Source organism: Lactuca saligna, chromosome 5 (assembly GCF_052625555.1).
Source record: "Lactuca saligna cultivar CGN05327 chromosome 5, ASM5262555v1, whole genome shotgun sequence".
Taxonomy (NCBI): domain Eukaryota; kingdom Viridiplantae; phylum Streptophyta; class Magnoliopsida; order Asterales; family Asteraceae; genus Lactuca; species Lactuca saligna.
Window position 1 is genome coordinate 209,965,982 of NC_136421.1, and position 17,337 is coordinate 209,983,318.

Below are 17,337 nucleotides of genomic sequence, written 5' to 3' on the forward strand. Positions count from 1 at the left end.
TATTCGATTCAGAGACTTTAGAATTTTAAACTTTTAAATGATTGAAAACGTTATATATCTAGCCCAATTAAACTGGCTGAAAGTAAGGAATGTTGGCTCATATTTGACCAATTCAATTTGGAGATAAGTGTAGAGACTTATTCAAAATATGCCTAACTCAGGATAACATTTAGTATTTTTCAATGCATAAAATAGTTGTATGTGTTGCAATAAGTCGTGTACTTCTTAAAATTCAGCATTTGGGACTAAATGTTTATATATATATATATATATATATATATATATATATATATATATATATATATATATATATATATATATATATATATATATATATATATATATAGGGTTAAGTTCATTTGAGACCACCTATATTTTGTGAGACCGTGAGACGCATTTTTTTATTATTTTTTATTTTTTTTAATTTTTTTAACTTTTTTTTAGTTAATTCATGTTCCGAAAATAATATTTAAAAAAAGAATTTTTTTGATTTTTCATTTATTTTGCATTTTAAAATTATTTTTAGAATATGTACAGTGTAATATTCTATTTAGATATTTCACGTATTTTTCAAAAAAAATAGAATTTTTTTTATTTTTTTTAGTTAATTCAAGTTCCGAAAATAATATTTAAAAAAAAGAATTTTTAGATTTTTCCATTTATTTTGCATTTTAAAATTATTTTTTAGAATATATCAGTGTAAGATTCTATTTAGAATATTTCACGTATTTTTCAAAAAAAAAATGGAATTTTTTTTATTTTTTTTATTTTTTTTATTTTTTTTAGTTAATTCAAATTCCGAAAATGATATTTAAAAAAAGAATTTTTAGATTTTTCCATTTATTTTGCATTTTAAAATTATTTTTAGATTTGGTATCATGGTCTCACAAAATTAGAATGGTCTCAAATGAACCTGAACCTATATATATATATATATATATATATATATATATATATATATATATATATATATATATATATATATATATATATATATATATATGATTTTCGTTGTATTTGAATTCTATAAATTATAATAAAACTAAAAAATTTGTATTTTTTCTCATTTAACATCAATTCCTCAAAATACCTCTTACCTTAAATATATAATAAAGGATTTATCTTAATTAAATTTATCTATATAATAATATGTAACATCCTAAATTTTAAACCAAAATTTTCTTTGTAAAATGTAAGTAAAACATCAATATTTCATAATGATAAAATACCAAATATTTTAAAAACCACAAAAAACATAACAAGTGAAATCAATGTATCAGAATCATCATAAGTACCAGGAGTCTAAAAACATAATCATCTGCAATGTGTATGTGTATGCGTCATAGTCTAGTTGGAGATTTCCTACTATTGGAAGTACACTAAAAAACGTTTAATAAAAAAACTTTAACTATAAAGCTTAATGAGTATATATATATATATATATATATATATATATATATATATATATATATACACACACCACGGTAAGCCTACAGGCACAAAACCATGATCCAAGATAAGTAGAACTTTCACCCATCATCAACTCATAGTCAACACCTCAATGGGCCTATAGGCCAATTGTCATCCTCCTAAAGACTTGTTGAACTTCTGGCTACCTATACTAGTCGGCATGAAGACTTACAACCATCTTCCCTTAAGAACTAATACATAAGTAGTAGATAGACTAACCAACATATATATATATATATATATATATATATATATATATATATATATATATATATATATATATATATGTACTTGATGAAAATTAGTACCCATAGCCATAACAAAATCTTGTAATATTATTATAAATAACAATGTCCTTTTGGCTTACTGTTAAGTATTAAAAATATTAAAATTGATGTTGGCATTTGTAAATATATTTGAGAAGGCTATGATTGAAGACTTTTCATGAGGAATCTTTTTCTTAGTGATTTCGTTGTTTATTTTGACATGTGATGTATTTAACCACTATATATAGCATTTTGCTTCGCTTGTTAGGCAAGCTTCCCAAAATTCCCTTTCTATATCTACATCAGTTAGGTTGAGCAAAACCTCAAAGTCTCTTTGGATGTTCCTTTTCTCAATCAAAAATATACAAGATCTTTTACCATATTACTTGCAATTTATGTGATTGATTCATGATAATTCCGCATACATCATTTAGTTTTGGACTTCACAGTTGGTATTAGAGCTAAATCTTGTTGATCTAAGCGATTGTTGCAAGAAACGATCAAAAATAATGAAATTTGTTCATGAATCTAACTCTGTTCTTCATGTTTTGTAAGTTTTCTGGAGTGGAAGTCAAATCTCTCTCCTATTTGCAAAATTCAATCTAGATTTGAAGCTTTTGTTCAAAGATGTTGTTTTCTACACATTCTTTCATTGGATTCATTCTTGATTCGTGTTGAAAAGTGAAGTAGAAGAAGATTCTCAAATTTTATTCTTAGATTTATTGAAGATTTAATGTATTTTGATTTGTATTTTGAAAATTTTGTTAATGATTCTAAGAAAAAAGTAAAAAAGAATTCAAATACGAAAATAAAAGAAAAAATAAAAAGAAGATGTTTGTGTTCATGATGTTCAAGAAGATGGTCTAGATAAAGATCATGATATTCTTCACGTTTCAGAGAAAAATGTGACTCTAGATGCTTCTGTCGAGGGGGAGTCAAGTGTTTCTCAATTTTAAGTGGGTCCTTAAAATTAATTAATTAAGTTTTATTTGAGGGAGAGCTCTATGGTTGGTGAAAATTTATTTCGTTGATGGTAAAATGCAAATGAAATTAAAAGGAGATTTAAAAAAAAAAATCAAAGTAGAAAATGTAATCTTTTTTTTTTTTGATAAAAGAGTGTTGTTGATAAATAGGGGACAACAATAGATAAAAATGATTATGATTGGTGCAGAAAATGACAAAAACACATGGGATATTGCAAAAAAAAACAATGATTCACACTTCACAAGACCGTTGATGATTGTACAATTTAATGTTTTGAATTGATTTTGATATTTGTTTAAGATCGGGTTAGATGGTTGGTTCTATGAGATGTTTGATAATTTTTGTATTCCAACTAAGAAACCAATATCATTTTTTTCTCAGTATTCGTAAATGATTTTGCGTTTTGATATGAATGTTTCTCTAGAGCAATGAGTCTACAAAGGGTCATCTCTGATTCTTAATCTTAAATGGGTCCCTAAAATTAATTAATTACTTTTTATTTGAGGGGGAGCTCTATGGTTGGTGAAAATTTATTTCCTTGATGGTAAAATGCGAATGAAATTAAAAGGAGAATTTTTAAAAAAAAATCAATGAAATAGAAAATGTAATCTTTAAATTTTTTTTTTTTTTGATAAAAGAGTGTTGTTGATAAAGAGGAGACAACAATAGATAAAGATGATTGTGATTGGTGCAGAAAATGACAAAAACACATGGGAGATTGCATTTTTCTGACCTATCTTGGAAGTAGTATTTTTCAAAAAAAAAAAAACAAGGATTCACAGTTCCCAAGACCGTTGATTGATTGTACAATTTAAAGTTTTGAATTGATTTTGGTATTTGTTTAAGATCGGGTCTAATGGTCAAAATAGCTAAAGTCAAAATTATGGTCAAGTTTTCTAATTTCCAAAGGATATTGATGAATCAGATCATTTGGGTTCATTGATTGATATATCTCATAATTGATGGGACTATTGGAAATCAATTTTCGAACATGATAGGTAGATTCTTTGGTTTGAATGAAAAACGAAGGTATCTTAACAAAGGTTATGCTGCGAAAGTTATCATAATGAAATTTTTTGGAATTGAAAATGGAATTGTGAACCATTTTTTATTTGAGAATCAAAATGATGATGCAAACTTGTGATGTTGGTCTCTTTATGATTAGTGGGTTTCTCTTATTAAAATTAATTTCACAATTGATTGCAAATGTCTCAATATATCTTGATTTAGCTATTCTCATGAAATCGGTTTTGGTATCAAAGTTGATTTCTTTTCTAATGATCGAATTTTAATCTCGCAATTTTGGACATTGATGGTACGCTTAGTGTACAAGCTGTAAAACGAGTATGCGTGGCGTACCACATGGTACGCTTAGCGTACTCATGCGATAAGGGATTGGGACTTCAGGCACGTACGTGCATGTATGTGGGGCGTATGTGGGTCATTTAGAAACCCTAATTCTCAGGTTTGGATATTATATAAACATCATTATGAACCTTAAAACCCTTATTTCTCATCCTCCTGTGTCCTCCTAGCCCTATACTCAAAACCCTAAACCTCTATTTTGCATTTTGAGCTTATAGTGTCCATTTTGGTGTGTTTTGATCCATTTTCAAGAAGTAGAAGATTGGAACAAGGTGGTAAATCAAACAAGAGCTTGTGGATCTGGATTATCTTCTTCATTTCTAGCTTGTTTGAGGTATAAAGCTTTAACTTGCTCTTTAGAAGCTTAGATCTCCCTTATTTGAGTTTTGGACCCTTCTTGGTCCCATGGATGTGATCTAGTGGTTTGATACCGCTCTAGAAGCTTAGAGTTGTCACTCATGATGTTTCTATGGTCCTAGATTCATAAAGTTGGCATCTTTAGGGCTTAGAACTCCCCATGCGTGAGTTTAAGTTCATTTAGTGGAAGTCGAATGCTAAATTTCGAAGTTGGGACCTTTTAGGGCATGCAAAGTCACCAAGTTAGTGACTTTATGGTTTTAGATACTCTTTGGGACTCAGATCTATGGTTTGGACCCTTAGACTTACGGAATAAGAGCTTAATGGAAAAGTTGGCTTAATGGATGAGTACAATGGGCGTACAAGTATGTACGCGCAGCATACAAGCCAAACAACAAGTATGCTTAGCGTACAGCTGAGTATGCCTCGCATACTCAGTCAGAAGGATTTTGCAAGTTGGGCTTGGGTTTATGAGTTCTTGTTGGGCCTTCTAAGAGCATATGTATTGGACTAGGAAAAAATTATTAGGCTTTGGGGTAAGGCCGATGAAAGGGTTGGGCCCAATTAGGAAAAATTAGGCCATAAATGGGCCATGAATAATTATTTGGTTTTGGGCCTTTTAGATTGTGGATTTGGGCCTTAGTCTTGGATCAAGCTAGATCAGGGGTAAAATGGTCATTTTACCCCAAATATGGATTATTGGATATAGTTCGGAACCGAAGTGTTAATTGCGTGTTATTTTTTTCTGATAGCTCGGGGAGTCATCAAGATAGCAGCTAGGGATCTTCAGTAAGATTCAGCATTTGAGGAGAATTTCCTCACCATGTATAGCGGGTCGAAGGCACCAATGCCGACCCAAGATTTGATATGTTAGAATACTCATTGTCTGTGTGACACTAGTATGTGTATGTGTTTGTATGCTTACTAGGCGAGGTCTGATGATTATCATGTATGCTATTAGTTGTTATGTGTTATGATTTGTATGTGGGTGGGACCCGTTATACTCATTGGTGGGGCCCGTTATCCAAGTTAGGTCGGGGCTCATTATACTCATTGGGCGGGGGCCGTTATGCGAGTTAGGGCGGGGCCCGTTATACTCTTTGGGCGGAGCCCGTTATATGTTATGTATGTATGGTATGCGGTATCTTAGGGAACTCACTAAGCTTTGTGTTTATGATTTTCAGTTTATTTTTCAGGTACTTTTGGTTCCAAATGGAAGAGTTCGAGTTGACTGCATTGCACACACTTCCGCATTTGAGATTTCACTCTGAGTTTTATGATGTTTGATACGCTTATTTTATTCGGGATGTATGGATAATGTTGAAATATTGTTTTTACTTAAATTAAAAATGAAATGTTTTTTATCAAACGTTACATAATACATATTATATTGGATGTAATCACTTGTCTTTATATATAATTCTATGATGTATGTACTTTAGATGAATAAAAACGTATGTAGGTTGTTCAGTTAGTTAAAAATATTTAATTTGAGAAATGTATTTTAGTATAATCATATTCATAAGAATTTTGATTTTCAAAGAAAAATATTAAATTAATTTAGAATTAATTAAATTAAAAGTTTGGATAAAGATGTGATTTTTGTACTTTGAGATGGATATATATATATATATATATATATATATATATATATATATATATATATATATATATATATATATATATTAAAAGTTTATAAGGATATAAGAGAAATTTTCTCTTTAAAAAACAAACAACTGCAAAAGGATAGGTGTTGTGCGCATTCTGGACGGCAGCCGCCAAAAGTAATTTTTTTAGAAAAACACACAACTACTATTAAAAAAATAGAAAACTGTAAAAATCACTTTTTTAATTACATACAATTTAGAAAACATAAAATTTTCATTTTATTTGGGAAATTTTTAAAACAGGATCAACCAAACGCGTTTTCAAAATTTTCATTTTCATTTGAAAATTTTCATGATAAACTAAAAGAAATTTCACAACCAAACGCACTCTAAGTTTTCCTCTTCTTTATGGCAACAGGTATATCCTTTTCTTCATTCAATTGATTTTGGTTCTTCAATCGCTTAGAGTGCGTTTCGTTGTGGAAAATTGTTTTCATTTTCTAAGAAAATGTTTCCAGAAGATAGAGTTGAATTTTCATTTTCAATTTTCTATGAAAATTTTAGAAAACACGTTTAGTTGAAACCGGGGGAGTTTTCATTTTCCATTTTAGAAATTTGGAAAACTTTAGAAAACTATAAAAATCACTTTTCTAATTTACATATAATTTGAAAAACTGAAAATTTTCATTTTCTTGAAAAAATTTTGAAAACTGAATGAACCAAATGCGTTTTCAAAATTTCCGTTTTTCTTGAAAACTGGAAAATTTTCTACAACCAAACACACCTTTAATTTTTGCATTCGATTAAATTATGATTCGCAACAAAAAGTTTCTTCTCCACCTTTAGCATAGCAACTTTTCAGTTCTTATCACCAAAATGTACTTTTGATGAGGGACTCATAGTAACAACGGACTTTAACAGCAACCATTAGAGCTCGTATTGAGAGCAAAACCATTATGATTGTATCCAACTTTGATGCAGGGGGATTCCAATTTAAAAATAAAATAATAAAAAAAATAAAAAACGAAATTCTGCCACCAAGAAACATTTAAGCAACAGGATCACCATAAATAGCAATCTACTTTTGATGTGAGCCTTACAATTCCAAATATATGCACATCAAATCCTATACTTTTTGCTAGTTCTTCGAGAAATGGAGCACACATTTGGTAAAAAAAAATCGCATGTTTGAACGAATGTCGTCAAAATGGTGGACCAAATATAAAGAAGCATCATAGCTCACCCAAATCAATCTCGTTCCTAGTTAATCGACTGGAAGCTTTTCAATATTAAATGATTTATTGGTTTAATCCTAATTATATTGGTTTTAAATATTTGGGAAGGATAGTTTAATAATATCATATGGTATTTCAAATTTCAGATAAGTTTTTCAATATTAAATTAGTTTGAGTTAGGATACAAATATGAATTTTATAGTTACATGACATATATATTTAGTTTTAAATTTTATAAAATTATAAAAATAATTTTTAAAGTTGGTAAAAATACGAATTATTTTTTTTATATATATATAAAAGCACGTGTCGTTCAAAAGTTGATTATCTCATTCACCAACATAACTCCCTACAAAATCTTTTGATTGATCACAACTCACAATCGTTTGTATAAAAAAGCTGTGTATCTCATCTAATTTCATATTTCCTTAACTTCTAATGCCAAGGATTTTTCTTCAGTGTTGTCCCGCTTCTCGGAGTAGCCGAGCTTGTTTTCTGCAATATTAAAACGTTAGCAAGACTCGTCCAAAACACACCCAGAAAAAATAAATAATAAATAAATTACCGATTTTAATTTCTTGGTCTTCCCTCGAATCCTATTCTTTTGAGGTTTTAATTTATAAATCCGAACCATCCAATGATGAGTTGTGAATACCTACATTACATATGATTAAATTTTGTTTTCAAATTGCAATAAAGAAATAAATAAGCACAAATAATAACAATTACCTCTTCAAAATGTGTTAATTTAAAGTACTTCTTTCCAATTTCTGTCCTCCTTACTCTATCGTATCCTTTACCACCATCCGTCTCCACAAACCTACACAAGAATTACAAAAACAACTGGTTTAGAATAATTTTTAAGTTTTAATATAAATTACATTTCTAGTCCCTGGATATAGCTGACTTTTGCAATTTTGATCCTATTAAGTTTTCTCTTACAATTTTGGTCCTTTTTGTCCACGTTCAAAGTAATACGACGGTTTTTTATCCCTCAACTGATTTTTGAAACTTTGGTCCCAAAAGTTTTCTTGCAATTTTGGTCCTTAGGTAAGGTTTTTGTAATATCTTTGGTCCCTATTCAAAGTAAAATAACCATTTTTGGTCCCAAGTATAGTTGATTTTTGCACTTTTGGTCCCAAATATATAGTGATCTTTCTTGGAATAAGTACCAAAAACATTACAAAGTTCTTTTTTCAATTTTGGTCCTTAGTTAAGGTTTTGTAACATCTTTGGTCCCTGTTCAGAGTAAGACCATTTTGGTCCCTAAGTATAGTTGAATTTTGCAATTTTGGTCCGATCTTACTTGGAATAAGGATCAAAAAAGAAGTGCAAAATTTGAGAAAGAAAGGACCAAAAATATAAAATACTCTTATTTTTTTTTTTTAATTTGTTTTTAGAGGGTAGAATTTAAAACGGAAATACCTGAAATAAGATAGTTTGTACATGAGACTGTTAAGCATGGTTGGAGTAGCCTGCGAGTCAATTCTGTATTGACCATCTCTCTACATTTACAACAAAAATAATAAAAATATAAAATTAAGTAAATTAGAATTTAAAATGAAACTATTTGAAGTATATATATATATATATATATATATATATATATATATATATATTATTTAATTTACCAGATAATCTGGTTCCTTGATGTGTGGGAAGACGCCTCCTCCAATACGAACCATCCATAGGAATTTATTTATGTCATCGCTAGGGTACCCCACGAGACCTATAAGATTATTAGATATCTATTAATTAATTAAAATTTTATTAAAAGATAATTTATTTAATTATGTAAGGAAAGGAAATTAAGAAAACCAACCACCAAACACGACAAGTACGTATTTCACATCCAAGGAGTTGAAAATATGCCAGGCGTCCTTTTCAGGTGATGACATGGCAGTGCCAACTGTGGCGATATGTGTGTTGTTCCATGTGTTATTATCAACAATGACAGTGCGGTTTGCCATTGCGGTTGTTTGGTAACCGTAGTCCCACCAAGATGCAACCTGGGGGTATTTAATCTCTTTATTACATTTTTGACTAATTATTTGTTACGTTTTAAAATAACAGAAGCTTACCTTGTCATCTACTTCTGTGTTATGGCTTAACCATGCGTAGGCCTCTCTGAAATCATCGAAAACATGAAGTCCATCATGGGAGTGAGATGTAAGCACAATTGAAGGAGCTGAATACGCCTCTGCTGCAGCCCAAACACTATGGACCTATTCAGAAATGGAATTCAGTAAATTTAACTCTTAAGGGTATTTTGATCTTTTTAATACAAAAAGAATGAAACTGAATCCATCAAAAACAATATTTCAAGGAATCTGACATAATTAAATTCTATCAATTTGGCAACCAAACACACTCATAATAAGTTAGGGTTAATTTCATAAAATACCTTATATTTTCTGTTTTTTCCAGATTAAACCTCAACTTTATTTTTTGCCTGAAAAAGACCTTGTACTATTTTTTTTCATTTTTTCCGGAAAAAAACCTCAATGCTGTCTTTTTTTTTTCTGAAAAAAACTCCCAACCTTCTAACTTCTAAATGCTTCCAAATAAACCCTAACTTTTTTAGTTTTTCTCGAAAAAAAACCCTCACATTTTACTTTTTTTGGGGGGGTAATCTTAAAAAAGACCTTATATTTTGCGTTTTTCCGGATTAAACCTCAAATTTTTTTTTGCCTGAAAAGACCTTGTATTTTTCATTTTTTCCGATATGGCCCTTTTCATCATGTTTTTTCCAAAAAGTTTGTAAAATGTGAGGGTTTTTTCGAGAAATACTAAAAAAAGTTGAGGGTTTATTTGGAAGCATTTAGACAGTTGAGGGTTTATTTGGAAGCATTTAGACAGTTGAGGATTTTTCTTGAAAAAAAAAATACAAAGTTAAGGGCTTTTTCGGAAAAAATGAAAAAAATACAAAGTATTTTTCGGGCAAAAAATAAATTTTAGGTTTAATCCAGAAAAAACACAAAATTTAAGGTCTTTCATGAGAATAACCCTATAAGTTATAACAGCAAACGACGCTTTCCTGAGAAAAAAAATAAAAAAGGAAAAGGAAAAGGAAAAGAAATCGTATCCATTAAAAAAAATTATTAAAGGAAGAAAGTATGCTTACAACATAGAAGGCACCGAGCAAGACAATCAAGAAAAGAGCAAAGATAGAAGCCTCAACAGGCAAGACCAGGGGCATTTTTGTAATTTGGGGTTTAACAGAAGGCTTTACAATATTCTCCTTCTCCTTTTTCTTGTTCTTTCTAGAAGGTCTTTCCTTCAACAACTCTTCCTTTTTGTCAGGCTTTATGACATCATTTTGTGGAGAAGTATTATTACCATGTACAATATCCCCTGCCTTTAAGATAAAAAAGTCCATTGCTATAATTCATCTTTATGTAGTTGAAAAAGTACATTCCTATAATCAGATTTAGATACTTACATCAGTCTGTAGACTATCAGATAGGCTAGAAATGTAGTATTTAATTGATCTTGTACAAACATCAAAAGCTTCAGAAAGTGCAATTCCAGACATTATGCATGCAGCTGGAGCAAGCACAAGCATCAGCCTTACCTGTCACACCATTTTATAAATATAACAACTATCAATAATCAAATATATAAAATATAAATGATTTTTAAAAGTATAAAGTATTTACCATGACACCAGAGAAATAAACCGACATGACTAGGTAAAGGATTACAAAGGAGCTTGCATCAGATAATGGCGTAAAGCATGCCTGAGAGAAATAAATAGGTCAAAGGTCTCAAATGTCAAAAAAAAAAAAGTCAAAAGGGAGAGAAATTTAGAAAATATAAATTGTTGACTTACAATAATTCCAGCAGGGACTAAGAAAGCTAAAACGTTAATATCCATGAAGTAAGATGGCCATGTAGGAGGTTGATGTTCACTGACACTTGCTATAATTGGGATGTATTTGCTTGCATAAGTTCTGATATAGTTTTTATAAAAGTAAAGGAAAGAATGTTAAAGATTCATCAGAAAACTATTTAAGTGAAAATAAAATAATAAATAATTATATTTTGAACTTTGATTACTTACGGATCAAGAAGACTTAAGCTTCTTCCACTCCATCCTTTTGTAGGACTGGATGCAACTACTGCTACAAGTACTGCTATTACAGCACAACATACCACCCTGAATAATAATAATTCAAAAAAATGATAATAATTAATAATACCATGTTAAAAATTTAATTGGTTGTGGTTGGTTAAATTTATTTTCTTTTAAATCCCAAATGATTGAAGCTTACAGGCCAACAGATACTACAAGGGTAGCAGCGACTTTAAACATCTTTGGAGAGAGAATTCCTTTGATATAATGTGCAAGAGCCACCACATGGATAACAATGAAAACCTGAAATAAAAATTTAATAGAATTATGTAACATAATTACAATGTGTTAAAATGACACCATTTAATATGGAATGGAAACTCACTAAGAATGAGGCAAAATGTTCTGATGTCATCACTGCATTAAAACCAACAACAGGCACCAATGCTGCTAATAAAGTTCCCAAAACAACCTGCATTACAATTAACAATAACAAAATGTTCATGAAACAAAAACCAACAAAGATGAAAGAAAAAAAAATCTTGTTTAATAATTTATTTATAAAATTTGTATACTTACAAGTGGAGCATACGCAATGTATAAACGAGAGGAATAGCGACCAGTTACAATGCAAAGAAGCACATGCATTGGTATAAGGTTAATAATAAAGGTGTATCCTCCCCAAGAACAGACCTAAATGAAATCAAACATTATAAAAAAAATGAAAACTTTAAGAATAAAAAAGAAAGTTTAGACCATTTTAAGCATACCATGTAGAAATATGAAATGGAATTTAAAGTAGCAAAGAAGAGGGATCCTGTGTTCAAAGTCTGCAATGAAAATATTTTTGTCAGAAAATAGTTTTGTTTTATGATTTTAACAAGATGTGAAATGAAGGCAATTTGTATTGATAAAAGTAACTGACCTTGATGTAGAGATAGAAGGTGAAGATTAAAGCAAAGATAGCAACTGCTTCATTATCATAGCTTCCAGCCACTGATCGAGATATATAAGATGGAACCTATAAAATATAAAAAATAATCAGTAACTAAAGAGAGCATTAATTTGTATGATAAGAATTTGATTATTTCTGAAGTACCCTTTATGTGTTTACCATGGCAAGAAGAATTGCAGCAGTAAGTCCAGCACCTGTTCCCTTAACTTCCTAGATAAAAATAAGTGAGCAAGATTGAGGGATGTTAGTATTAGTTTAAGACTTTAAGAACATCAATGAAGCTAAAAGTATTAATTAAAAGTTTAAAAAACAAAAAAGATTAAAAATAAAACCTTGGTCAGAAGATATGTTGCCCATGCAGCAAAGGCAGAGAACACAGGAGCTGTAAATACACACACAGTTTCTACAGAGAGAGGAATGTTCAAGGATTGAAGCACCCTGAAATCAAGAACATATGTTATATTTACTGTGTTGAATTTATTAGAATAGTAGGAAAAAAAAAAAAAAAAAAAAAACTTATTGGATGATAAGTAATACATACTTCCAGATAGTTCCAGCGGTCAAAGTCAATCCAGGGTACACAGTTCCACCAATGACTCGTCCAAGAGGATACCTTATGAGAAGTAGAATATATGGTGTCATGTTAACTTCATGAAGTGACATGATTTTATTTTATTTTTAAAGAGTAAAAATAAAACCTTATATACATACCATGTGCGATCATCAAACCAGTTCCAGAAGTCATATATCCCATTCTTTGTGAGGAACTGAAATCAAAAGAGAAACAGAAACTATAAGCAATACATTGAACTTATTGAAATGTACATTATAGACATGGATCTTTAGGGATGTGAAATGAAATTTAGCAGTTTTCTTGAAAGGGGAGAAGAGGAATGTAAGATTTATGTCTTTTCTAAAGAGAGTTCTAAATACTAGCCTTATGTGGTTCTGATTTTTCTCTGTGTTTATACCTTTAGGATACTTAGAAAGGCTTTCATAAACCAATATCAAAGTGCTCCAGTTTGAAGTTTCTATATTTAGAAACAACTTATCCTTATATGTTCAACTGTTATCATGCTATTTTTAGAATTGTATAGAAATGATTTTGGAACTCTCATGCACAACTGAAAAGCATTTCACCATGGATGGGCTAATTTTCGGATAATTTCCTAACCAGTTCAATGTACTATTTATTTTACAATCACTCGCTCTGAAAACATCTAAGTGGAATTGCGATTCAAATTCATGTTTAACTAGCAAAATAACAACAGTGATATGCCACAATCCAAAAGAAATGAAACTACTGCCCTAAATTCTTCAAGTGAAATCCTAAATGAACAAATAACTTCCCTAACATCCTGCACGTTAAAATCCAATATTTTACTGCGCAACAACCCTTGTAGTACCAAATCAACAAAACAAAAAACAAAATCTTAACTACATAAACCATTTAAATTAACAAAAAAACAAACCTGAGTGACTCTGTAATTGAAATAAGGATCGAATTCATGAATAACACTTTCATACTTAATGACCTGCAACAGAAACGAATTAAATCAGATCAAAAAATCGCAATTTAACTATCATATATGTATCAATCGACGTTTGGATCCAATCAATTTACCGAGAAAAGACGGATCGAGAATGCAAGAACTCCGATTAACAGGAGAATGAAGAAGGCGAGGACATTTCCGAAGGCGAAACGCAGACTCGAAGACGGCGGCGACTGCTTGATAATGGCATCTACGGGGACCGCCATTAACGGCCGTCGAAAACCTGATGTGTGAGGTTTTGTGAGGGCGTTAGAGATTTCGAGTCAATCAAGCTTATACAAAGTGAAGACTTTGCTGCAGGAGGACTGAGAAAGAGAGGGAGCCGAAGGTATTGGTTTTTTACTGGTTTACCCTTCATGTACACGTAGATGTGTGTTATTGGATGGCACCAAAATTTGTACACGTGTAATGAGCTTACTGGTCGTGCTACGTGAATTTTTCCCCAAAACACTTCTCATGCAATGCTTTTACTCGTTGGGCAATAGTTATGATATGAATTATGAGAGTGACGACATACAAAACTAAATTTAATAAATTTATATCGTTGGCATATAACATAAAAGTAACGAAATTTTAATAAATTTATATCGTTGGCATGTAAAAGGAATAATGTTTTTATAAGGTAATAAACTGTGGTTTATGTCTCTATTTTGTTTTTTAGTTTTTATTGTCCGTGATTATTAAACTCATATATTATATTTTTTAGGATTAGGATAGGAAAACACCATTTTAACCGGTAAATATAGATCTATAAGGTTTGCGGTAACTCTAGCGACAAGTATGGTCATCTTCTCTTGCCCGTATCAATTTTCTCACACAACAATTTTTTAACAAACATGTATAAGAACATAAACGGGAATATGACTTATCAAGGTAATTAACTTTTCGGTATGTTCACATCTGGGTAACTATCTTTTTTTTGTACATATGTAGGAAACAAACTTTTTGGAAGGGTTCACATATGACTATTATGACCTGCTATAACAGGTTAAATCCTAGATGTGAACGCTTTCAACAAGTTTGTTACCTAGATGTGTACAAAAAAAAATAGTTACCCAAATATGAACAAAACGAAAAGTAAAAATTAAATTACATGAATGGTCCTTGTGGTTTGGGGAATTTGTGGTTTTGGTCGCTAACTTATTTTTTTTTAACTTAAACGGTCCCTACTGTTTATTTTTGTTGCGCATTTGGTCCCCGTCTTACCTAAAAATACTATTGTGCCCTTATTAATTTATTTTTTTAATTAATACTCTTATCTATGTATTTATTTTTTACATATTCAAAAAAAATTAATAGACCACACATATTTGTATCTCCTCCCCATCTTCTATTTCTTTTCCATCTTTAGTAACATCGATGTCTTCACCGTCCTTTTTTTTTGTACTTCAACTCTGGCGAACCAACACCATAACCTACTGTCTCTTCATCTTTAGTGGGTTGTGGTGCTGATTCGACGGAGTTGAAGGACCGAAAAAAGAAGTGATGATGAAGACGTCGATATCACTAAAGATGAAAAATAAATAGAAGTTGAGAAGGATGAAAGATGGGATGGTTATGAGATACAGATATGTGAGGTCTACTAATTTTTCTTAAACATATAAAGCATAAGTACATAAACAAGAAAATTAATTAAAAAAATACCAAGACAACAATAGTTTTTTTAGGTAAGACAGAGACCAAGTTCGTAAAAAAATTAAATAGTAGGGACCATCCGAGTTAAAAAATTAAATTAATTAAAAAATAAATAGTAAGGATCATCCGAGGAGATACAAATATGTGTGGTTTATTTTTTTTTAAATATGTAAAAAATAAATACATAGATAAGAAAATTAATTAAAAAAAAATAAATTAATAAGGGCATAAAAGTATTTTTAGGTAAAACGGTGATCAAACACGCAACAAAAATAAACAGTAAGGACCATTTAAGTTAAAAAAAATAAGTTAGCGATCAAAACCACAAATTCCCCCAAACCACAGGGACCATTCATGTAATTTAATTTTTATTTTTCGTTTGTTCATATTTGGGTAACTATTTTTTTTTGTACACATCTAGGTAACAAACTTGTTGTAAGCGTTCACATCTAGGATTTAACCTGCTATAGCAGGTCATAATGGTCATATGTGAACACTTCCAAAAAGTTTGTTACCTACATATGTACAAAAAAAAGATAGTTACCCAGATGTAAACATACCGAGAAGTTAATTACCTTGATAAGTCATATTCCCGAACATAAACCCAATTTCACTTCTCAACTCCAGCTCATACAAGCACGAATAAAATAAAAAATAAAAAATAAAAACTACAGAATAACTCAATCGTTTCCACATTTTAATACAGAAGGACTCAATCGTTTCCACATTTTAAAATTCAGATCCAAAAACAAACATGAATCTGAATCAAACTGGTGTGTTCGTGTGTATATGTTATGTGTGTGTTCATGAAACGTCCCGTAAATATGACCAGAAAAAATCATTTGAAAAATAATAAAACAATATTCCAAACATTGTCATGCAACCAATAAACACCAAAATGTATCACTACATCATAAAATATCAGAGTATATCTCAAAACGTAGAATAAAGTGGTGTCTGCCCTGCAATCATCCCGAGTTCATCCTCTTTAAACCAGAAATACCTGAAACATAAATTGAAAACCATATGCACAACGCTTAGTGAGTTCCCTAAAATAACACATACCATACATAACAAACACAAACTAAGCCCCCGCCCGACATTGAGTCCTATCCGGCATCAAGCACCGCTCGGTTTACAGATTTATCAATCACCAAACCCCGCCTGACATCGGGCCCCGTCCGATACACATCTAAGCATATAAACATATATCATACTAACACATGCGATAATCATAAAGATAACAGCATACTATACAGTCATCGGGCCTTGCCCAGCATCGAGCCCCGCTCAGTATACATACTAATGCATACACATGCAAGAGTTACGCAAACATCTAGCATCCTACATAATAAACCATGGACCGACATTGGTGCCTTCGATCCGCTAAACAAAGTGAGGAAATCACCTCTGAATCTGAACAATAGTTGATGAAGTCCCGACTCCGAATCTCATCTCTAACCAATGCCTAACCATCAAAAAGACCAATTCTCAAACATAATCCAGAATACCCAAAATACCCTCATGGGTCAAACTGGGTCAAACGGTCAAAAAGTCAAGAAGAGCCAAATCAGCTGACGCGTTACGTCGTGGTAGCCCTTTACCACGTCGTGGTGTCGAAAACAACAAAATAGACGTGGCCAACCCCGCCACCACGTCGTGGTGGCCTTGTCACGCCGTAGTAACAGGGTTTTCAACAGCTTAATGCATTCAGCCATTTCCTTCGATTCTAAAGGGTCTTCAACTCAGATTTGGTCCATAATAGGTTCTAGATGGATAAAGTTTCCAACTTTATCCAATATAACCCTCCAAAGTGTATAGATCTCAACTTTAAG

The 17,337-nt window shown here is 31.0% G+C and overlaps 1 protein-coding gene across 1 annotated transcript; it reads right to left on the minus strand.

Moving 5' to 3' along the window:
- Positions 1–7,593: 7,593 nt before the first annotated feature.
- LOC144998764 (dolichyl-diphosphooligosaccharide--protein glycosyltransferase subunit STT3A-like) lies at positions 7,594–14,186 on the minus strand. Its single transcript, XM_078958492.1, has 23 exons — positions 13,939–14,186; positions 13,787–13,849; positions 13,026–13,081; positions 12,856–12,927; positions 12,647–12,752; positions 12,474–12,524; positions 12,285–12,380; positions 12,130–12,189; positions 11,939–12,052; positions 11,745–11,831; positions 11,559–11,662; positions 11,348–11,443; positions 11,117–11,237; positions 10,944–11,024; positions 10,727–10,858; positions 10,409–10,642; positions 9,366–9,509; positions 9,107–9,293; positions 8,916–9,013; positions 8,710–8,789; positions 8,014–8,104; positions 7,850–7,939; positions 7,594–7,779 (listed from the first exon to the last, which is right to left on the minus strand). Exons 1-23 carry the CDS (start codon positions 14,071–14,073, stop codon positions 7,720–7,722), a joined length of 2,358 nt encoding a protein of 785 aa, XP_078814618.1. The 5' UTR covers positions 14,074–14,186; the 3' UTR covers positions 7,594–7,719.
- Positions 14,187–17,337: the final 3,151 nt, after the last annotated feature.